Below are 24,428 nucleotides of genomic sequence, written 5' to 3'. Positions count from 1 at the left end.
ACCTATCATTTGACACAGAGTTCAAGTTCACTGCTGTAATAACTAATAATGATTAATATAATATTGGCCATATTATATTTACATTACCAGTGAGATGACTTTAGTCTCATGAACAACATTAGCTAATTGTTATTTACTAGCTAATCTTAAATGACTGTTCAGTACAGAAATGAAGCCCAACAATCATGTTTTTACAGTCCTGTGGTCTCAGCCTCAGATACTCAACAAATCAAAGTGATGTCATGACAAAAATGAATGAACAAAAAAAACATTTTTTGTCCTTCATTTCTGTCAAACAATGCTGTATGAAACGTTACTCGTGGTTAGTATGGTTGCTAGGCAACCTGAGCAGCGCAACGAAGGCTAGACCGTCCCATTTCACAAGCCTCTCACTTCCGCACTTCTCGTACTTCCTGGTATGCGCCATAACTAGTACGTGAACTGCGCTTACTCCGGAGCGTGAAGTTGCTGGATTGGGACACAGCCTTTGTGAAGAAACTGTAAGTTTGCTTTTTCCCTCCTTTAACAGTTTGACTCTTTGTTTCTGTGATGTCTGGACCAGATGTTCAGCTCTTAGTTCAGGATAAACTTTGATCACTGTTGTGTTTGAAGACAAATCCACATGATTATAAATTATTGATTGATTTGAATCAAACAGTTTTATTTTATTCTCGTGTTTGATTGATTACTTCATAAACAAACTGTGCCTTTTTATTTCTTGGAACAAAAACATTGTCTCACTATTAAATCACATACATCAGTGTCCAACTGTTTTCTGTCAGGCCTTTCAAAATAAAATGACATAAACGTTAGTTGTAATGTGTTTGATTGCAGTCGGGTTATAAATCATTGTGTTCCTGTTTGATTTGCATCAAAGAATCAGCCAACAAACTGGAGTAATAGCCTCTGAAAATCTGAAAACAAAGACAAAGTTGCTCCACACTGATAGGCCCAGATGAGGCACATCCTCATTTTTCAGGTGTGAGTCAGACAGTCAGACAGTTGAAACCATGTCAACAACAATCTCAACAACAATCTTTATTTATAGAGCACATTTAAAAACCAGCGGTATACCAAAGTGCTTAACATAAGAGACAGAGAAGTAACATGAGTATTATAAGGCCTTAGCAAAGTATCAAATATACTCACAGGTCAATGCCACTAATACACAGGGGTAATATAAAATGCATATCAAATAAAAACATAATAAAAGCGCAAGCCATAAAAAATATATATAAGGAAAAATAGAGTAAGTCTAAGAGTCAGGTGCGAGCATTAACAAGCAGGAAAGGCGAGATTAAACAAATAGGTTTTTAACTGTGATTTAAAAGATTGGATGGAATCGGACGCCCGGATCACAATCGGAAGGTTATTCCACAACTCTGGTGCAGCCAGGGCAAACGCCCGGTCACCTCTAGACTTCAGCCGAGATCTAGGCTGCACCAAGAGTAACTGAGTAGATGGTCTTAATGCTCTGGCAGGAACATACGATTTAAGGAGTTCCTTAAGGTAGCTCGGTGCTGTGTTGTTGGTAATTTTTAAACGTAAGCAGCAGTATTTTAAATTGGATGCGGTATTTATGTCAAAACAGCTCAGCTCTTATCATGTTCCTGAACCTCCTAAGCTGGACTCCTTCCTGATGTTTGGAGGCTAAGCTCAGAGCTCTCTGAGAGGATGCTCAGGTTTTTTGAGAATACCAACACAGAGTGGAAAAATCCTCTCACTCCCTCTTCTCCCAGCTGGCTGGGTCACTCAGATACTCAGCACCAATCCATCTGTCAATCTCCTGCGTCCTCCCCTCACTCGTAAACAAGGCTTGAGATACTTAAATTCCTCCACTTGGGGTAGTAACTCACCCCAGAGTGGGTATTCCACCATTTCGGGTGCTGAATCTCATTTCCATTGCAAATGAGAGGTGAAGGCCACCACTTGATGAAGCCAACAGAACCACACTAACTGTGAAAAGCAGAGATGACATTCTGAGACCACCCAAGTGGAAACCTTCTGCCACTTGGCTACACCTAGAAATTCTGTCTATAAAAATTAAGAAGAGAATCAGTGACAAAGGGCAACACTGATGGAGTCAATCACCCACTGGGAAATAGTCTGACTTTTTGCCAGCAATGTGGCAAAAAGGCCACAAAACACATGTAGACTGGTTGGTGAAACTCACATGCACCTAAGTATCCTTGAGAGAATAAAGAGCTGGTCCAGTGACTGGGACGAAAACTCCGTCTTTCCTCCTGTATCCACAGTTAACTGATACTCTCTTGCTCTTTCAGATGAAAATGCCCTCTCGTATTTTACAGATCAATGATGGCGAAGTCTGTTCCATCGCAACTCCTGGAAATGCTGGAGAATCTGGGAGAGGGAGAGCTGAAACGTTTCCACTTTTACCTGCAGAATGAACCTGTAGATGATTTCCAAACTATCAGAAGGAGTCGTCTGGAGAATGCAGACAGGATAAAAACGGTAGATGTGATGATACAGAGTTATTCAGATGATGCACTGAAGGTGGCAAGGTTGATAATTACGATGATAAATGGTAAGTGAAAAAAAGACATGAAAACAACAAAATAAACACAGGTTTATTTTATTAAGCATGTTGAGAGTCAGGTTGTGTCAGTTTATGTTTTTAAATTTCTCACGTTTCTCCTGAATTACATTACAGGAAATGTCCTAAAGGTTTTTTTGTTTGTTTTTTGTTTAAGCCATGCAGGTTATTTCTAGTTTCATTTATTTTTCACCAATCCCAGTTACTCCCTTAATAAATAGCATGCCATTAATTTGTTAATTGTCCAGCCAAACTTTTAATACATTAAATAATAACATTTCTAAAAAGATTATCCTGTTATCCCTGTTTTACCTTCGCCTCTCCAAAAACTGCATGAAGAAATTCACACTTTTGATTTACTGATATTTAAGAAATTCATCTTGCTTTCATCTTTTAATTTCATTTTCATAAACTGACTTTCTTAGAAAACATTCTATACCCAATGTTATGTTTTTACTTTGTCTACTTTTTATTATTGAGCTTAAATAAAGTTATAAAACAGTTAGTTACTACTGCAGTTCTCTGTGCTGTACATAGTTAGCAATTCAATTGAAATACCTTTTTAGGTGTTGTCCACTGACTCAATATTTTTCTTTCTATTTTCTTTTTAAATTTAAAAATTAAGGAAGGGTGCTGAATAGCGGTCTCGCTCAGGGCAGCAAAGTAACCCAGAAACTGTAAGTAAAGTTCAAAAGTCCATTTTCTCTGTCACTCAATAAACTTCTCAGATGCAGACATGGACAAAATTGTTGGTACCCTTCAGTCAAAGAAAGAAAAACTCATAATGGTCACAGAAATACCTTTAATCTGACAAAAGTAATAATAAATAAAAATTCTATAAATCTTAACCAATGAAAGTCAGACATTGCTTTTCAACCATGCTTCAACTGAATTATTTTAAAAAATAAATGCATGAAACAGGAGGGCATACAAATCTCGACAGGTACAACACCTGTAGGTGCTCACTTTCAGTTTCATTTGTTATAAAATGTGAAAACCCGCGTAGGCTATGTGAAAACGAAACCTATACATACTCAAGCTAGCTGACTCAAAAGCAGTCACAGAGACAGGGAGGAAGAAGAAGACAAAATTTAATCTTGGGTGGTGAAGCGTTTTTGAGCCTTAACATGTGGAAAAAAATAAAGACTCAGCAGGAATGAACCGTTTCTGAGCAGACACGATATTTGTGCACCGCCAATTTAAGTTTTTCCTCACAGGAGCAGAGTCCTGCTGAGGCTCCAATGTAGCTTCAGAGGAAAAATTATCGCGATGGAAGTTGCCCAATGGCCGGTTAGGTACTTAGTTTCAGTTTCGTTTGTTACAATATGTTTAAAACCACGTAGGCCACGGGAACGACTTGAAGAAATCAAAACCTATAAATACTCAAGACCAGCAGAAAGTGGTCACTGAGACACTCTAGGGTCGGGCGCAGAATTAAGATGGAAGGGGAGAAGAGATAAGGATCCTGAGCTTTTCGCGGTCTTCTTACAATTCTGCACAACTTGCTGAGTCATTTATGATGGATACTGTAAACTACGTTGGTAAACTAAACGAATATGCACACATGCATCACTCTGAAGTGAGGTACGGAGACCCTGACTCTTACGGACCGGACCATGATAACGTGTAACTTCTCGAATGAAATGACTAATGGTGGTGGGGTTTCAAAGTCAAATACTCATAGGCGTGTCAGTCAGAATGGCAGTGTACAAGTTTAGACTTAAAGTTGTAACAAACAGTTTTTAAGATAGAAGACGATATTTCTTTAAAAAACAGTTCAACAAGAGAATAATGTTGTTCTAACAGAAAGACAAATTGAGTCAAATTATAAATAAAAAAAATTCTTGCTATTTCACAACACAGGTTTTTTTTGTTTTGTTTTACAAATTGCTAAGTAACATCCTGTGGTTGAGGGGACAGGTGGGGTCTAAGGTGGAGCTGGAGTTGGAAGAGTTGCCGATGCAAAGATTTTTCACTAGAAGTGACCAGAAAGGACAGTATGAGTAAATCAAATGAGTAAATCAGAGGGACAGGGCAAGGCTGAGATGGTTTGGACATGTACAAAGGAGGAGGATAGTGGATATACAGTGGCTTGCAAAAGTATTCGCCCCCCTTGAACTTTTCCACGTTTTGTCATATTACAGCCACAAACATGAATCAATTTTATTGGAATTCCACGTGAAAGACCAACACAAAGTGGTGTACACGTGAGAAGTGGAACGAAAATCATACATGATTCCAAACATTTTTTACAAATAAATAACTGCAAATTGGGGTGTGCGTAATTATTCAGCCCCCTTTGGTCTGAGTGCAGTCAGTTGCCCATAGACATTGCCTGATGAGTGCTAATGACTAAATAGAGTGCGCCTGTGTTTAATCTAATGTCAGTACAAATACAGCTGCTCTGTGACAGCCTCAGAGGTTGTCTAAGAGAATACTGGGAGCAACAACACCATGAAGTCCAACGAACACACCAGACAGGTCAGGGATAAAGTAATTGAGAAATTTAAAGCAGGCTTAGGCTACAAAAAGATTTACCAAGCCTTGAACGTCCCACGGAGCACTGTTCAGGTGATCATTCAGAAATGGAAGGAGTATGGCACAACTGTAAACCTACCAAGACAAGGCTGTCCACCTAAACTCACAGGCCGAACAAGGAGAGCGCTGATCAGAAATGCAGCCAAGAGGCCCATGGTGACTCTGGACGAGCTGCAGAGATGTACAGCTCAGGTGGGGGAATCTGTCCATAGGACAACTATTAGTCATGCACTGCACAAAGTTGGCCTTTATGGAAGAGTGGCAAGAAGAAAGCCATTGTTAACAGAAAACCATAAGATGTCCCGTTTGCAGTTTGCCACAAGCCATGTGGGGGACACAGCAAACATGTGGAAGAAGGTGCTCTGGTCAGATGAGACCAAAATGGAACTTTTTGGCCAAAATGCAAAACGCTATGTGTGGCGGAAATCTAACACTGCACATCACTCTGAACACACCATCCCCACTGTCAAATATGGTGGTGGCAGCATCATGCTCTGGGGGTGCTTCTCTTCAGCAGGGACAGGGAAGCTGGTCAGAGTTGATGGGAAGATGGATGGAGCCAAATACAGGGCAATCTTGGAAGAAAACCTCTTGGAGTCTGCAAAAGACTTGAGACTGGGGTGGAGGTTCACCTTCCAGCAGGACAACGACCCTAAACATAAAGCCAGGGCAACAATGGAATGGTTTAAAACAAAACATATCCATGTGTTAGAATGGCCCAGTCAAAGTCCAGATCTAAATCCAATTGAGAATCTGTGGCAAGATCTGAAAACTGCTGTTCACAAACACTGTCCATCTAATCTGACTGAGCTGGAGCTGTTTTGCAAAGAAGAATGGGCAAGAATTTCAGTCTCTGGATGTGCAAAGCTGATAGAGACAAACCCTAAAGGACTGGCAGCTGTGACTGCGGCAAAAGGTGGTTCTACAAAGTATTGACTCAGGGGACTGAATAATTACGCACACCCCACTTTTCAGTTATTTGAAAATTTGAAAGTTATTTGTAAAAAATGTTTGGAATTATGATAAATTCGTTCCACTTCTCACACATACACCACTTTGTATTGGTCTTTCACATGGAATTCCAATAAAACTGATTCATGTTTGTGGCTGTAATGTGACAAAAAGTTGGAAAGTTCAAAGGGGCCGAATACTTTTGCAAGCCACTGTACTGTACAACAGATGTTAAAGATCGAATTGACAGGCAGGAGGAAAACAGGAAGACCATAGAGAAGATTCATGGATGTAATGAGGGGCGACATGCAGAGGGTTGGTGTGATAGAAGAAGATGTTTCTGACAGGGGAAGATGGAGGCAGCCGATCTACTGTAGTGAGGGCAGCCAAAAGAATAAAAACATTTATGCAATCGAGATTCAGTTTTTCACACAACTAGATATATTGCTTCCCAAAGGCTGAAACTTGCAGAAGAACACCTCTGGGACATTATGTTTCAGTCGATTTGTTACCACCAGGTTGCGCCTCAAACTGTCCAGGAGCTCAGAGATCTGGTGACCTAGTCCACATGTGAGAGGAGAGCCCAGAGGACACCAGCCGTTGTATCATTAGGAGCATGATGTTGTTCGTGCATAAGAGCAAACAAACTACTGAGTTCCATTTTGAGTCGCTGCAGTGAAACTTCAGCAAGTTCACTGGCGTGCTGCATTATTTTTTCACTTTAATTTTCTGCATATCTATGAATTCAGCTCTCTGTAGGTTGATAATTATTTTTTCATCAAATGATGTGGCATCCTCTCGTTCTTAACACCTTGCCCAGCCCACATCAGTATAAATATGCAGCATGTTTTTTCCCCCTTTGAGACCTGATGTGTTTTCAAATTGTTCCTATACTTTATTTGAGCAGTATATAACAAAACTCTCATGTCTTTACAGATTCAACCCGAGTCCAGTCACAGATGGTAAAGCCTACCCCAGTGGTGAGGGGAAGACCAAGAAGGAAGCAAAGCAAAATGCAGCAAAAAATGCTCTGCAAAGCCTGTCTAAGCTTGGTCATCGGGACTCAGTGGAATCTGTAAGATAATGTTCGTTTTTGCTTGAGAGAAATGAAAACCCAACCTGGGGCAATTGTCTCTCTGATGCATTTCTTGTTATCTTGACAGAGAAACAATGCAGCTTCAGTTCAGATGGTTCTTAGCTTTACAGAGACAGATTTCAAAGGCCTTGTTAACCACTATTGTCAGAAAACCAAACGTTCGTTGATGGAGGTGAGTGCGACAGGATGGTAGTCGTTAAAGACAACTTCTTTGGTACAGGAATGATGGTGGAGGCTTTGAGGCAACCACAACCTGGCTCAGTAATGTATTAAAGATGTCTGTGAAGACATCTGTGAGTTCTGCAGCACAGTCTCTCAGTGCTTGTCCAGGGATGTTACCAGGACCAGGGGCTTTGTGGGTATTGATCCCGCCAAGGGATCTCCTCACACTGTCTGGGGATAGTGTCACCACCCAGTTGTTGGAGGGGGGAGTCTTCTGTGCAGGGGCGGAGAGAGAGGCTTCTGTGCAGGGGTGTAGCTCTGTGCCTCAAAGTGAGCGAAGAATTGGTTTAGTTTTGCCTAACTAGAACATGCTTGAGAGAAATGAAAAACCAACCTGGGGCAATTGTCTCTCTGATGTATTTCTTGGTATCTTGACAGAGAAACAATGCAGCAGAAGCTTCAGTTCAGACGGTTCCTAGCTCTGAGGACACCAGCTTTACGGAGACAGATTTCAAAAGTCTTGTCAACTGCTATTGTCAGAAAACCAAACGTTCCCATTCATATGTTGAAGTGAAGAAAGATGGCCCCTCTCACGTTCCTCAGTGAGTATACGTCAAACTCTGTCATTTCAGTTGAATCTTCAGACACCAACACCGGACTGATGTTCAACAATATTAAACTGTCAATGTAATGACCTAAAACATTCCCATTTTTTCACAACACAGTTTTTTCTACAAATTAAAAATTGACAACAAGGACTATCCTGTGGGTGAAGGGAATAGCATCAAGGAAGCCCAACAGAAAGCAGCAGAGTTAGCCTGCTTTGCTCTTCAGGAAATGCCAGACTGGGACAGCAAGGTATTTCCATATATTTCATCTTAATTAAATGCTTCCCTTTGGGTGAAATATGCATAAAATAAAGGATTTTGCTGTGTGTTTTAGGTGTCCATCAGGCCAACAGCATCGGAAGATGATGCTCCACCTGAATCATTAGCCTCATCAGTTACACAGTAAGCACTTACTGACACCAGCACTATATTATAACTATATAAAAAGAACATAGCATCCTAACAATGCCCCTCTTCTTCTCCCTAAGGGAGTCCATTGAGTCCTCATCGCAGGGCCTGACTACAGACCAGGTTTGTCATTTCTCATAATATTTAGTAAAAACTATGATACTGAAAGATTAAATGACATTTATAAAAGCCTACTAAATTTTTTTTAAAAAAAGCAATGCAACACTAGTGAGTATCATTAATCTTCTCTCAAAAGTGGAAAGATGCGAAGTTGGTGTTATATTCAGAGTCAGGACTTTTCCACATTTAAAATCTATAAAATATCTTCACTTTATTCCCCAACAATGCTGTTGAAAATGAGAGCATTGAAAACAATACAAGGAACACATCAAGCGAGTCAAGGTATGAAAAGCCTTTGGTGCAAGGCTTTAATATAAATGATGTACAATCATGTGCAAGACACTGCTTTTCACCTTCATGCCTAAACAACTTTGTATTTGCCTGCAGATTTTTATCAGACTTCAACTCTATAGAGCATCTCTTGCTGCAATACTAGGCCGGATTGTTAACTTTACTCCTGTTGTAGGTCTCATCATTGTTGCTGATGTGACCTACCACAGTTGTGTCATCTGCAAATTTGATGAATAGGTTGGATCTATGTGATGGTGTGCAGTCGTGCATCAGCAGAGTGAAGAGAAGGGGGCTCACCACACATCCTTAAGGAACCCCAGTGTTCAGTGTTTTAGTGCTGGAAGTGTTGCTGCCGACCCGTACTGTCTGCTGTCTTCCTGTCAGGAAACCCAGCAGCCAGTTACACAGCGAGGTGGTGATGCCCAGCAGATCCAGTTTGTGAATCAGTTTCTGGGGAATGGTCGTGTTGAATGCTGAACTGAAGTCTATGAACAGCATTGTAATGTATGAGTCTTTAGTGTCCAGATGTGTGAGGGCTGAGTGAAGGGCAGATGAAATTGCATCATCGGTCGAGTGGATGGACCGGTATGCGAACTGGTATGGATCCAGGTTGGGGGGAAGAGAGGTCTTGATTTGATGCATGAGTAACCTTTCAAAGCACTTCATAATGATGGAGGTGAGTGCGACAGGATGGTCGTTAAAGACAACTTCTTTGGTACAGGAATGATGGTGGAGACTTTGAGGCACGCAGGAACGACAACCTGGCTCAGTGATGTATTAAAGATGTCTGCGAAGACATCTGTGAGATCCACAGCGCAGTCTCTCAGTGCTTGTCCAGGGATGTTACCAGGACCAGGGGCTTTGTGGGTATTGATCCCGCCAAGGGATCTCCTTATACTGTCTGGGGATGGTGTCACCACCCAGTTGTTGGGGGCGGGGGCGGAGTCTTCTGTGCAGGGGCGGAGAGAGAGGCTTCTGTGCAGGGGTGTAGCTCTGTGCCTCAAAGTGAGCGAAGAATTGGTTTAGTTTTGCCTAACTAGAACATGCTTGAGAGAAATGAAAAACCAACCTGGGGCAATTGTCTCTCTGATGTATTTCTTGGTATCTTGACAGAGAAACAATGCAGCAGAAGCTTCAGTTCAGACGGTTCCTAGCTCTGAGGACACCAGCTTTACGGAGACAGATTTCAAAAGTCTTGTCAACTGCTATTGTCAGAAAACCAAACGTTCCCATTCATATGTTGAAGTGAAGAAAGATGGCCCCTCTCACGTTCCTCAGTGAGTATACGTCAAACTCTGTCATTTCAGTTGAATCTTCAGACACCAACACCGGACTGATGTTCAACAATATTAAACTGTCAATGTAATGACCTAAAACATTCCCATTTTTTCACAACACAGTTTTTTCTACAAATTAAAAATTGACAACAAGGACTATCCTGTGGGTGAAGGGAATAGCATCAAGGAAGCCGAACAGAAAGCAGCAGAGTTAGCCTGCTTTGCTCTTCAGGAACAGCCAGACTGGGACAGCAAGGTATTTCCATATATTTCATCTTAATTAAATGCTTCCCTTTGGGTGAAATATGCATAAAATAAAGGATTTTGCTGTGTGTTTTAGGTGTCCATCAGGCCAACAGCATCGGAAGATGATGCTCCACCTGAATCATTAGCCTCATCAGTTACACAGTAAGCACTTACTGACACCAGCACTATATTATAACTATATAAAAAGAACATAGCATCCTAACAATGCCCCTCTTCTTCTCCCTAAGGGAGTCCATTGAGTCCTCATCGCAGGGCCTGACTACAGACCAGGTTTGTCATTTCTCATAATATTTAGTAAAAACTATGATACTGAAAGATTAAATGACATTTATAAAAGCCTACTAAATTTTTTTTTTAAAAAAGCAATACAACACTAGTGAGTATCATTAATCTTCTCTCATAAGTGGAAAGATGCGAAGTTGGTGTTATATTCAGAGTCAGGACTTTTCCACATTTAAAATCTATAAAATATCTTCACTTTATTCCCCAACAATGCTGTTGAAAATGAGAGCATTGAAAACAATACAAGGAACACATCAAGCGAGTCAAGGTATGAAAAGCCTTTGGTGCAAGGCTTTAATATAAATGATGTACAATCATGTGCAAGACACTGCTTTTCACCTTCATGCCTAAACAACTTTGTATTTGCCTGCAGATTTTTATCAGACTTCAACTCTATAGAGCATCTCTTGCTGCAATACTAGGCCGGATTGTTAACTTTACTCCTGTTGTAGGTCTCATCATTGTTGCTGATGTGACCTACCACAGTTGTGTCATCTGCAAATTTGATGAATAGGTTGGATCTATGTGATGGTGTGCAGTCGTGCATCAGCAGAGTGAAGAGAAGGGGGCTCACCACACATCCTTAAGGAACCCCAGTGTTCAGTGTTTTAGTGCTGGAAGTGTTGCTGCCGACCCGTACTGTCTGCTGTCTTCCTGTCAGGAAACCCAGCAGCCAGTTACACAGCGAGGTGGTGATGCCCAGCAGATCCAGTTTGTGAATCAGTTTCTGGGGAATGGTCGTGTTGAATGCTGAACTGAAGTCTATGAACAGCATTGTAATGTATGAGTCTTTAGTGTCCAGATGTGTGAGGGCTGAGTGAAGGGCAGATGAAATTGCATCATCGGTCAGGTGGATGGACCGGTATGCGAACTGGTATGGATCCAGGTTGGGGGGAAGAGAGGTCTTGATTTGATGCATGAGTAACCTTTCAAAGCACTTCATAATGATGGAGGTGAGTGCGACAGGATGGTCGTTAAAGACAACTTCTTTGGTACAGGAATGATGGTGGAGACTTTGAGGCACGCAGGAACGACAACCTGGCTCAGTGATGTATTAAAGATGTCTGCGAAGACATCTGTGAGATCCACAGCGCAGTCTCTCAGTGCTTGTCCAGGGATGTTACCAGGACCAGGGGCTTTGTGGGTATTGATCCCGCCAAGGGATCTCCTTATACTGTCTGGGGATGGTGTCACCACCCAGTTGTTGGGGGCGGGGGCGGAGTCTTCTGTGCAGGGGCGGAGAGAGAGGCTTCTGTGCAGGGGTGTAGCTCTGTGCCTCAAAGTGAGCGAAGAATTGGTTTAGTTTTGCCTAACTAGAACATGCTTGAGAGAAATGAAAAACCAACCTGGGGCAATTGTCTCTCTGATGTATTTCTTGGTATCTTGACAGAGAAACAATGCAGCAGAAGCTTCAGTTCAGACGGTTCCTAGCTCTGAGGACACCAGCTTTACGGAGACAGATTTCAAAAGTCTTGTCAACTGCTATTGTCAGAAAACCAAACGTTCCCATTCATATGTTGAAGTGAAGAAAGATGGCCCCTCTCACGTTCCTCAGTGAGTATACGTCAAACTCTGTCCTTTCAGTTGAATCTTCAGACACCAACACCGGACTGATGTTCAACAATATTAAACTGTCAATGTAATGACCTAAAACATTCCCATTTTTTCACAACACAGTTTTTTCTACAAATTAAAAATTGACAACAAGGACTATCCTGTGGGTGAAGGGAATAGCATCAAGGAAGCCCAACAGAAAGCAGCAGAGTTAGCCTGCTTTGCTCTTCAGGAACAGCCAGACTGGGACATCAAGGTATTTCCATATATTTCATCTTAATTAAATGCTTCCCTTTGGAGGAAATATGCATAAAATAAAGGATTTTGCTGTGTGTTTTAGGTGTCCATCAGGCCAACAGCATCGGAAGATGATGCTCCACCTGAATCATTAGCCTCATCAGTTACACAGTAAGCACTTACTGACACCAGCACTATATTATAACTATATAAAAAGAACATAGCATCCTAACAATGCCCCTCTTCTTCTCCCTAAGGGAGTCCATTGAGTCCTCATCGCAGGGCCTGACTACAGACCAGGTTTGTCATTTCTCATAATATTTAGTAAAAACTATGATACTGAAAGATTAAATGACATTTATAAAAGCCTACTAAATTTTTTTTTTAAAAAAAGCAATGCAACACTAGTGAGTATCATTAATCTTCTCTCAAAAGTGGAAAGATGCGAAGTTGGTGTTATATTCAGAGTCAGGACTTTTCCACATTTAAAATCTATAAAATATCTTCACTTTATTCCCCAACAATGCTGTTGAAAATGAGAGCATTGAAAACAAGACAAGGAACACATCAAGCGAGTCAAGGTATGAAAAGCCTTTGGTGCAAGGCTTTAATATAAATGATGTACAATCATGTGCAAGACACTGCTTTTCACCTTCATGCCTAAACAACTTTGTATTTGCCTGCAGATTTTTATCAGACTTCAACTCTATAGAGCATCTCTTGCTGCAATACTAGGCCGGATTGTTAACTTTACTCCTGTTGTAGGTCTCATCATTGTTGCTGATGTGACCTACCACAGTTGTGTCATCTGCAAATTTGATGAATAGGTTGGATCTATGTGATGGTGTGCAGTCGTGCATCAGCAGAGTGAAGAGAAGGGGGCTCACCACACATCCTTAAGGAACCCCAGTGTTCAGTGTTTTAGTGCTGGAAGTGTTGCTGCCGACCCGTACTGTCTGCTGTCTTCCTGTCAGGAAACCCAGCAGCCAGTTACACAGCGAGGTGGTGATGCCCAGCAGATCCAGTTTGTGAATCAGTTTCTGGGGAATGGTCGTGTTGAATGCTGAACTGAAGTCTATGAACAGCATTGTAATGTATGAGTCTTTAGTGTCCAGATGTGTGAGGGCTGAGTGAAGGGCAGATGAAATTGCATCATCGGTCGAGCGGATGGACCGGTATGCGAACTGGTATGGATCCAGGTTGGGGGGAAGAGAGGTCTTGATTTGATGCATGAGTAACCTTTCAAAGCACTTCATAATGATGGAGGTGAGTGCGACAGGATGGTGGTCGTTAAAGACAACTTCTTTGGTACAGGAATGATGGTGGAGGCTTTGAGGCACGCAGGAACGACAACCTGGCTCAGTGATGTATTAAAGATGTCTGCGAAGACATCTGTGAGATCCACAGCGCAGTCTCTCAGTGCTTGTCCAGGGATGTTACCAGGACCAGGGGCTTTGTGGGTATTGATCCCGCCAAGGGATCTCCTTATACTGTCTGGGGATGGTGTCACCACCCAGTTGTTGGGGGTGGGGGCGGAGTCTTCTGTGCAGGGGCGGAGAGAGAGGCTTCTGTGCAGGGGTGTAGCTCTGTGCCTCAAAGTGAGCGAAGAATTGGTTTAGTTTTGCCTAACTAGAACATGCTTGAGAGAAATGAAAAACCAACCTGGGGCAATTGTCTCTCTGATGTATTTCTTGGTATCTTGACAGAGAAACAATGCAGCAGAAGCTTCAGTTCAGACGGTTCCTAGCTCTGAGGACACCAGCTTTACGGAGACAGATTTCAAAAGTCTTGTCAACTGCTATTGTCAGAAAACCAAACGTTCCCATTCATATGTTGAAGTGAAGAAAGATGGCCCCTCTCACGTTCCTCAGTGAGTATACGTCAAACTCTGTAATTTCAGTTGAATCTTCAGACACCAACACCGGACTGATGTTCAACAATATTAAACTGTCAATGTAATGACCTAAAACATTCCCATTTTTTCACAACACAGTTTTTTCTACAAATTAAAAATTGACAACAAGGACTATCCTGTGGGTGAAGGGAATAGCATCAAGGAAGCCGAACAGAAAGCAGCAGAGTTAGCCTGCTTTGCTCTTCAGGAACAGCCAGACTGGGACAGCAAGGTATTTCCATATATTTCATCTTAATTAAATGCTTCCCTTTGGGTGAAATATGCATAAAATAAAGGATTTTGCTGTGTGTTTTAGGTGTCCATCAGGCCAACAGCATCGGAAGATGATGCTCCACCTGAATCATTAGCCTCATCAGTTACACAGTAAGCACTTACTGACACCAGCACTATATTATAACTATATAAAAAGAACATAGCATCCTAACAATGCCCCTCTTCTTCTCCCTAAGGGAGTCCATTGAGTCCTCATCGCAGGGCCTGACTACAGACCAGGTTTGTCATTTCTCATAATATTTAGTAAAAACTATGATACTGAAAGATTAAATGACATTTATAAAAGCCTACTAAATTTTTTTTTTAAAAAAGCAATACAACACTAGTGAGTATCATTAATCTTCTCTCATAAGTGGAAAGATGCGAAGTTGGTGTTATATTCAGAGTCAGGACTTTTCCACATTTAAAATCTATAAAATATCTTCACTTTATTCCCCAACAATGCTGTTGAAAATGAGAGCATTGAAAACAATACAAGGAACACATCAAGCGAGTCAAGGTATGAAAAGCCTTTGGTGCAAGGCTTTAATATAAATGATGTACAATCATGTGCAAGACACTGCTTTTCACCTTCATGCCTAAACAACTTTGTATTTGCCTGCAGATTTTTATCAGACTTCAACTCTATAGAGCATCTCTTGCTGCAATACTAGGCCGGATTGTTAACTTTACTCCTGTTGTAGGTCTCATCATTGTTGCTGATGTGACCTACCACAGTTGTGTCATCTGCAAATTTGATGAATAGGTTGGATCTATGTGATGGTGTGCAGTCGTGCATCAGCAGAGTGAAGAGAAGGGGGCTCACCACACATCCTTAAGGAACCCCAGTGTTCAGTGTTTTAGTGCTGGAAGTGTTGCTGCCGACCCGTACTGTCTGCTGTCTTCCTGTCAGGAAACCCAGCAGCCAGTTACACAGCGAGGTGGTGATGCCCAGCAGATCCAGTTTGTGAATCAGTTTCTGGGGAATGGTCGTGTTGAATGCTGAACTGAAGTCTATGAACAGCATTGTAATGTATGAGTCTTTAGTGTCCAGATGTGTGAGGGCTGAGTGAAGGGCAGATGAAATTGCATCATCGGTCAGGTGGATGGACCGGTATGCGAACTGGTATGGATCCAGGTTGGGGGGAAGAGAGGTCTTGATTTGATGCATGAGTAACCTTTCAAAGCACTTCATAATGATGGAGGTGAGTGCGACAGGATGGTCGTTAAAGACAACTTCTTTGGTACAGGAATGATGGTGGAGACTTTGAGGCACGCAGGAACGACAACCTGGCTCAGTGATGTATTAAAGATGTCTGCGAAGACATCTGTGAGATCCACAGCGCAGTCTCTCAGTGCTTGTCCAGGGATGTTACCAGGACCAGGGGCTTTGTGGGTATTGATCCCGCCAAGGGATCTCCTTATACTGTCTGGGGATGGTGTCACCACCCAGTTGTTGGGGGCGGGGGCGGAGTCTTCTGTGCAGGGGCGGAGAGAGAGGCTTCTGTGCAGGGGTGTAGCTCTGTGCCTCAAAGTGAGCGAAGAATTGGTTTAGTTTTGCCTAACTAGAACATGCTTGAGAGAAATGAAAAACCAACCTGGGGCAATTGTCTCTCTGATGTATTTCTTGGTATCTTGACAGAGAAACAATGCAGCAGAAGCTTCAGTTCAGACGGTTCCTAGCTCTGAGGACACCAGCTTTACGGAGACAGATTTCAAAAGTCTTGTCAACTGCTATTGTCAGAAAACCAAACGTTCCCATTCATATGTTGAAGTGAAGAAAGATGGCCCCTCTCACGTTCCTCAGTGAGTATACGTCAAACTCTGTCCTTTCAGTTGAATCTTCAGACACCAACACCGGACTGATGTTCAACAATATTAAACTGTCAATGTAATGACCTAAAACATTCCCATTTTTTCACAACACAGTTTTTTCTACAAATTAAAAATTGACAACAAGGACTATCCTGTGGGTGAAGGGAATAGCATCAAGGAAGCCCAACAGAAAGCAGCAGAGTTAGCCTGCTTTGCTCTTCAGGAACAGCCAGACTGGGACATCAAGGTATTTCCATATATTTCATCTTAATTAAATGCTTCCCTTTGGAGGAAATATGCATAAAATAAAGGATTTTGCTGTGTGTTTTAGGTGTCCATCAGGCCAACAGCATCGGAAGATGATGCTCCACCTGAATCATTAGCCTCATCAGTTACACAGTAAGCACTTACTGACACCAGCACTATATTATAACTATATAAAAAGAACATAGCATCCTAACAATGCCCCTCTTCTTCTCCCTAAGGGAGTCCATTGAGTCCTCATCGCAGGGCCTGACTACAGACCAGGTTTGTCATTTCTCATAATATTTAGTAAAAACTATGATACTGAAAGATTAAATGACATTTATAAAAGCCTACTAAATTTTTTTTTTAAAAAAAGCAATGCAACACTAGTGAGTATCATTAATCTTCTCTCAAAAGTGGAAAGATGCGAAGTTGGTGTTATATTCAGAGTCAGGACTTTTCCACATTTAAAATCTATAAAATATCTTCACTTTATTCCCCAACAATGCTGTTGAAAATGAGAGCATTGAAAACAAGACAAGGAACACATCAAGCGAGTCAAGGTATGAAAAGCCTTTGGTGCAAGGCTTTAATATAAATGATGTACAATCATGTGCAAGACACTGCTTTTCACCTTCATGCCTAAACAACTTTGTATTTGCCTGCAGATTTTTATCAGACTTCAACTCTATAGAGCATCTCTTGCTGCAATACTAGGCCGGATTGTTAACTTTACTCCTGTTGTAGGTCTCATCATTGTTGCTGATGTGACCTACCACAGTTGTGTCATCTGCAAATTTGATGAATAGGTTGGATCTATGTGATGGTGTGCAGTCGTGCATCAGCAGAGTGAAGAGAAGGGGGCTCACCACACATCCTTAAGGAACCCCAGTGTTCAGTGTTTTAGTGCTGGAAGTGTTGCTGCCGACCCGTACTGTCTGCTGTCTTCCTGTCAGGAAACCCAGCAGCCAGTTACACAGCGAGGTGGTGATGCCCAGCAGATCCAGTTTGTGAATCAGTTTCTGGGGAATGGTCGTGTTGAATGCTGAACTGAAGTCTATGAACAGCATTGTAATGTATGAGTCTTTAGTGTCCAGATGTGTGAGGGCTGAGTGAAGGGCAGATGAAATTGCATCATCGGTCGAGCGGATGGACCGGTATGCGAACTGGTATGGATCCAGGTTGGGGGGAAGAGAGGTCTTGATTTGATGCATGAGTAACCTTTCAAAGCACTTCATAATGATGGAGGTGAGTGCGACAGGATGGTGGTCGTTAAAGACAACTTCTTTGGTACAGGAATGATGGTGGAGGCTTTGAGGCACGCAGGAATGACAACCTGGCTCAGTGATGTATTAAAGATGTCTGCGAAGACATCTGTGAGATCCACAGCGCAGTCTCTCAGTGCTTGTCCAGGGATGTTACCAGGACCAGGGGCTTTGTGGGTATTGATCCCGCCAAGGGATCTCCTTATACTGTCTGGGGATGGTGTCACCACCCAGTTGTTGGGGGTGGGGGCGGAGTCTTCTGTGCAGGGGCGGAGAGAGAGGCTTCTGTGCAGGGGTGTAGCTCTGTGCCTCAAAGTGAGCGAAGAATTGGTTTAGTTTTGCCTAACTAGAACATGCTTGAGAGAAATGAAAAACCAACCTGGGGCAATTGTCTCTCTGATGTATTTCTTGGTATCTTGACAGAGAAACAATGCAGCAGAAGCTTCAGTTCAGACGGTTCCTAGCTCTGAGGACACCAGCTTTACGGAGACAGATTTCAAAAGTCTTGTCAACTGCTATTGTCAGAAAACCAAACGTTCCCATTCATATGTTGAAGTGAAGAAAGATGGCCCCTCTCACGTTCCTCAGTGAGTATACGTCAAACTCTGTAATTTCAGTTGAATCTTCAGACACCAACACCGGACTGATGTTCAACAATATTAAACTGTCAATGTAATGACCTAAAACATTCCCATTTTTTCACAACACAGTTTTTTCTACAAATTAAAAATTGACAACAAGGACTATCCTGTGGGTGAAGGGAATAGCATCAAGGAAGCCCAACAGAAAGCAGCAGAGTTAGCCTGCTTTGCTCTTCAGGAACAGCCAGACTGGGACAGCAAGGTATTTCCATATATTTCATCTTAATTAAATGCTTCCCTTTGGGTGAAATATGCATAAAATAAAGGATTTTGCTGTGTGTTTTAGGTGTCCATCAGGCCAACAGCATCGGAAGATGATGCTCCACCTGAATCATTAGCCTCATCAGTTACACAGTAAGCACTTACTGACACCAGCACTATATTATAACTATATAAAAAGAACATAGCATCCTAACAATGCCCCTCTTCTTCTCCCTAAGGGAGTCCATTGAGTCCTCATCGCAGGGCCTGACTACAGACCAGGTTTGTCATTTCTCATAATATTTAGTAAAAACTATGATACTGAAAGATTAAATGACATTTATAAAAGCCTACTAAATTTTTTTTTTAAAAAACCAATGCAAAACTAGTGAGTATCATTAATCTTCTCTCATAAGTGGAAAGATGCGAAGTTGGTGTTATATTCAGAGTCAGGACTTTTCCACATTTAAAATCTATAAAATATCTTCACTTTATTCCCCAACAATGCTGTTGAAAATGAGAGCATTGAAAACAATACAAGGAACACATCAAGCGAGTCAAGGTATGAAAAGCCTTTGGTGCAAGGCTTTAATATAAATGATGTACAATCATGTGCAAGACACTGCTTTTCACCTTCATGCCTAAACAACTTTGTATTTGCCTGCAGATTTTTATCAGACTTCAACTCTATAGAGCATCTCTTGCTGCAATACTAGGCCGGATTGTTAACTTTACTCCTGTTGTAGGTCTCATCATTGTTGCTGATGTGACCTACCACAGTTGTGTCATCTGCAAATTTGATGAATAGGTTGGATCTATGTGATGGTGTGCAGTCGTGCATCAGCAGAGTGAAGAGAAGGGGGCTCACCACACATCCTTAAGGAACCCCAGTGTTCAGTGTTTTAGTGCTGGAAGTGTTGCTGCCGACCCGTACTGTCTGCTGTCTTCCTGTCAGGAAACCCAGCAGCCAGTTACACAGCGAGGTGGTGATGCCCAGCAGATCCAGTTTGTGAATCAGTTTCTGGGGAATGGTCGTGTTGAATGCTGAACTGAAGTCTATGAACAGCATTGTAATGTATGAGTCTTTAGTGTCCAGATGTGTGAGGGCTGAGTGAAGGGCAGATGAAATTGCATCATCGGTCGAGTGGATGGACTGGTATGCGAACTGGTATGGATCCAGGTTGGGGGGAAGAGAGGTCTTGATTTGATGCATGAGTAACCTTTCAAAGCACTTCATAATGATGGAGGTGAGTGCGACAGGATGGTCGTTAAAGACAACTTCTTTGGTACAGGAATGATGGTGGAGACTTTGAGGCACGCAGGAACGACAACCTGGCTCAGTGATGTATTAAAGATGTCTGCGAAGACATCTGTGAGATCCACAGCGCAGTCTCTCAGTGCTTGTCCAGGGATGTTACCAGGACCAGGGGCTTTGTGGGTATTGATCCCGCCAAGGGATCTCCTTATACTGTCTGGGGATGGTGTCACCACCCAGTTGTTGGGGGCGGGGGCGGGGGCGGAGTCTTCTGTGCAGGGGCGGAGAGAGAGGCTTCTGTGCAGGGGTGTAGCTCTGTGCCTCAAAGTGAGCGAAGAATTGGTTTAGTTTTGCCTAACTAGAACATGCTTGAGAGAAATGAAAAACCAACCTGGGGCAATTGTCTCTCTGATGTATTTCTTGGTATCTTGACAGAGAAACAATGCAGCAGAAGCTTCAGTTCAGACGGTTCCTAGCTCTGAGGACACCAGCTTTACGGAGACAGATTTCAAAAGTCTTGTCAACTGCTATTGTCAGAAAACCAAACGTTCCCATTCATATGTTGAAGTGAAGAAAGATGGCCCCTCTCACGTTCCTCAGTGAGTATACGTCAAACTCTGTCATTTCAGTTGAATCTTCAGACACCAACACCGGACTGATGTTCAACAATATTAAACTGTCAATGTAATGACCTAAAACATTCCCATTTTTTCACAACACAGTTTTTTCTACAAATTAAAAATTGACAACAAGGACTATCCTGTGGGTGAAGGGAATAGCATCAAGGAAGCCCAACAGAAAGCAGCAGAGTTAGCCTGCTTTGCTCTTCAGGAACAGCCAGACTGGGACAGCAAGGTATTTCCATATATTTCATCTTAATTAAATGCTTCCCTTTGGGTGAAATATGCATAAAATAAAGGATTTTGCTGTGTGTTTTAGGTGTCCATCAGGCCAACAGCATCGGAAGATGATGCTCCACCTGAATCATTAGCCTCATCAGTTACACAGTAAGCACTTACTGACACCAGCACTATATTATAACTATATAAAAAGAACATAGCATCCTAACAATGCCCCTCTTCTTCTCCCTAAGGGAGTCCATTGAGTCCTCATCGCAGGGCCTGACTACAGACCAGGTTTGTCATTTCTCATAATATTTAGTAAAAACTATGATACTGAAAGATTAAATGACATTTATAAAAGCCTACTAAATTTTTTTTTTAAAAAAGCAATGCAACACTAGTGAGTATCATTAATCTTCTCTCATAAGTGGAAAGATGCGAAGTTGGTGTTATATTCAGAGTCAGGACTTTTCCACATTTAAAATCTATAAAATATCTTCACTTTATTCCCCAACAATGCTGTTGAAAATGAGAGCATTGAAAACAATACAAGGAACACATCAAGCGAGTCAAGGTATGAAAAGCCTTTGGTGCAAGGCTTTAATATAAATGATGTACAATCATGTGCAAGACACTGCTTTTCACCTTCATGCCTAAACAACTTTGTATTTGCCTGCAGATTTTTATCAGACTTCAACTCTATAGAGCATCTCTTGCTGCAATACTAGGCCGGATTGTTAACTTTACTCCTGTTGTAGGTCTCATCATTGTTGCTGATGTGACCTACCACAGTTGTGTCATCTGCAAATTTGATGAATAGGTTGGATCTATGTGATGGTGTGCAGTCGTGCATCAGCAGAGTGAAGAGAAGGGGGCTCACCACACATCCTTAAGGAACCCCAGTGTTCAGTGTTTTAGTGCTGGAAGTGTTGCTGCCGACCCGTACTGTCTGCTGTCTTCCTGTCAGGAAACCCAGCAGCCAGTTACACAGCGAGGTGGTGATGCCCAGCAGATCCAGTTTGTGAATCAGTTTCTGGGGAATGGTCGTGTTGAATGCTGAACTGAAGTCTATGAACAGCATTGTAATGTATGAGTCTTTAGTGTCCAGATGTGTGAGGGCTGAGTGAAGGGCAGATGAAATTGCATCATCGGTTGAGCGGATGGACCGGTATGCGAACTGGTATGGATCCAGGTTGGGGGGAAGAGAGGTCTTGATTTGATGCATGAGTAACCTTTCAAAGCACTTCATAATGATGGAGGTGAGTGCGACAGGATGGTGGTCGTTAAAGACAACTTCTTTGGTACAGGAATGATGGTGGAGGCTTTGAGGCACGCAGGAACGACAACCTGGCTCAGTGATGTATTAAAGATGTCTGCGAAGACATCTGTGAGATCCACAGCGCAGTCTCTCAGTGCTTGTCCAGGGATGTTACCAGGACCAGGGGCTTTGTGGGTATTGATCCCGCCAAGGGATCTCCTTATACTGTCTGGGGATAGTGTCACCACCCAGTTATTGGAGGGGGGAGTCTTCTGTGCAGGGGTGGAGAGAGAGGCTTCTGTGCAGGGGTGTAGCTCTGTACCTCAAAGTGAGCGAAGAATTGGTTTAGTTTTGCCTAACTAGAACATGCTTGAGAGAAATGAAAAACCAACCTGGGGCAATTGTCTCTCTGATGTATTTCTTGTTATCTTGACAGAGAAACAATGCAGCAGAAGCTTCAGTTCAGACGGTTCCTAGCTCTGAGGACACCAGCTTTACAGAGACAGATTTCAAAAGTCTTGTCAACTGCTATTGTCAGAAAACCAAACGTTCCCATTCATATGTTGAAGTGAAGAAAGATGGCCCCTCTCACGTTCCTCAGTGAGTATACGTCAAACTCTGTCCTTTCAGTTGAATCTTCAGACACCAACACCGGACTGATGTTCAACAATATTAAACTGTCAATGTAATGATCTAAAACATTCCCATTTTTTCACAACACAGTTTTTTCTACAAATTAAAAATTGACAACAAGGACTATCCTGTGGGTGAAGGGAATAGCATCAAGGAAGCCCAACAGAAAGCAGCAGAGTTAGCCTGCTTTGCTCTTCAGGAACAGCCAGACTGGGACATCAAGGTATTTCCATATATTTCATCTTAATTAAATGCTTCCCTTTGGAGGAAATATGCATAAAATAAAGGATTTTGCTGTGTGTTTTAGGTGTCCATCAGGCCAACAGCATCGGAAGATGATGCTCCACCTGAATCATTAGCCTCATCAGTTACACAGTAAGGCACTTACTGACACCAGCACTATATTATAACTATATAAAAATCCTTGCAGCACTGTGTACAGTGCAGGCTATGTAGTAATTGTATCATCTTTTTCTAGGAACAACAGTGAATCATCATCACAAAACACCAGATTTGGCCTGACGTCAAAAGGCAGACGTTCCCCGAAGAGTTTTCAGTGAGTTTTACCAAAGAGGTAAATTACCATATTCATACTGTGCTTAAATTTTGACAGGATGGTCATCAGCAGAGTAGTGCTAAAACTTAGATTAATTGGTTTACTCAGTTATAAAAGGTCTTGTTTGATCGCTGAGTTGTCTGGACACAACATATACATTTTTTTAAATATATTTATTATTTATCAGAGGTTTCACTGCACAAGACATTACACATACACCGTGTTTTTTCTTGTTTTTAAACAGAAGCAAATTATTAACTCATTGCTGTCTGAGAAACCAGAAGACCGACCTGATGCAAGTGCCGTAAAGGAAAAGCTTGAAGAGTGGACAAAAAGCGCACAAAAAGCATCTTGCCAGGAAAATCAAACTGTCTGATAGTCACAAGAGAAAAGTTGCAAAAGTCACAGGAGCCTTTGCAAATCTGTCTTGTTGCATCTGCTTAATGAAATGATTTGATGTACTGTGTAATATTATGTTGGGTAACTGTTAATGTGCAAAGTTAATATATGGAAGAGGTCACATCATGAATCCCGGCTATTTCAGGGAAGTTTGTATTGGATTTGGAAATGAAATGTGAAATCATGATTTTAAAATCTAACTATTCAAATCAGTTTCCCGGTGTAGGTCGTCACTTTGTAACTGTTGTTAATCTGCTGCTGTCCTGAGGAGGAGGAACTCTGTTGCTACGTGTACTTCTGATGGATTCATGTTGAATATCAGAGATAAAAAAGCACACTCCATGTGGCTCAATTTTAGAAACTTTCCTAAATGTTTTCAATCATTTTTAACCCATGAAATACAGTTTAACATATTTTTCTTCCATTTTTTCTTTTGTTTATTTTAATCTGATTGATTGCAATATCAGTCAGCTACATGTGACTTGGAACAGCAGGAGAAAGGTCATTAATACTGTACTAGAGGGAATAAAATAATGAAGGGTGTATAAGAAACTGAACTGGTAAATGTCTCTCATTTAGCTCTGATTTTTCTTGCAGAAGCACTTGGTATATAATAATCAGTGTTGGGCAAGTTACTTTGAAAAAGCACTTAATTATAGTTACTAGTTCTTCAAAAAAGTAACTGAGTTAGTAACTGAGTTACAATATTCTAAAAGTAATTAATTACTTGAAAAGTAACTATTGCGTTACTTTAAGAAACGTTTAACCCTCTGGGGTCCAGGGTATAATTGGCCATTTTTAACTA

At 41.8% G+C, this 24,428-nt stretch overlaps 1 protein-coding gene across 1 annotated transcript; it reads left to right on the top strand.

The window, feature by feature from the left end:
• The first annotated feature begins 437 nt into the window (after positions 1 to 437).
• LOC146374688 (uncharacterized) lies at positions 438 to 24,196 on the top strand. Its single transcript, XM_084948645.1, has 37 exons — positions 438 to 500; positions 2,310 to 2,545; positions 3,180 to 3,231; positions 6,980 to 7,118; positions 7,740 to 7,903; positions 8,027 to 8,159; positions 8,244 to 8,311; positions 8,398 to 8,440; positions 9,842 to 10,005; positions 10,129 to 10,261; positions 10,346 to 10,413; positions 10,500 to 10,542; positions 11,945 to 12,108; positions 12,232 to 12,364; positions 12,449 to 12,516; positions 12,603 to 12,645; positions 14,052 to 14,215; positions 14,339 to 14,471; positions 14,556 to 14,623; positions 14,710 to 14,752; positions 16,155 to 16,318; positions 16,442 to 16,574; positions 16,659 to 16,726; positions 16,813 to 16,855; positions 18,262 to 18,425; positions 18,549 to 18,681; positions 18,766 to 18,833; positions 18,920 to 18,962; positions 20,371 to 20,534; positions 20,658 to 20,790; positions 20,875 to 20,942; positions 21,029 to 21,071; positions 22,472 to 22,635; positions 22,759 to 22,891; positions 22,976 to 23,043; positions 23,147 to 23,242; positions 23,469 to 24,196. Exons 2-36 carry the CDS (start codon positions 2,314 to 2,316, stop codon positions 23,226 to 23,228), a joined length of 3,726 nt encoding a protein of 1,241 aa, XP_084804771.1. The 5' UTR covers positions 438 to 500; positions 2,310 to 2,313; the 3' UTR covers positions 23,229 to 23,242; positions 23,469 to 24,196.
• Positions 24,197 to 24,428: the final 232 nt, after the last annotated feature.

The sequence above is a fragment of the Perissodus microlepis genome, chromosome 13 (assembly GCF_051167445.1).
Source record: "Perissodus microlepis isolate ML-2025 ecotype Zambia chromosome 13, ASM5116744v1, whole genome shotgun sequence".
Classification (NCBI taxonomy): domain Eukaryota; kingdom Metazoa; phylum Chordata; class Actinopteri; order Cichliformes; family Cichlidae; genus Perissodus; species Perissodus microlepis.
The sequence above is the reverse complement of the archived record's forward strand: the minus strand, read 5'-3'. Positions and strand labels throughout refer to the sequence as shown.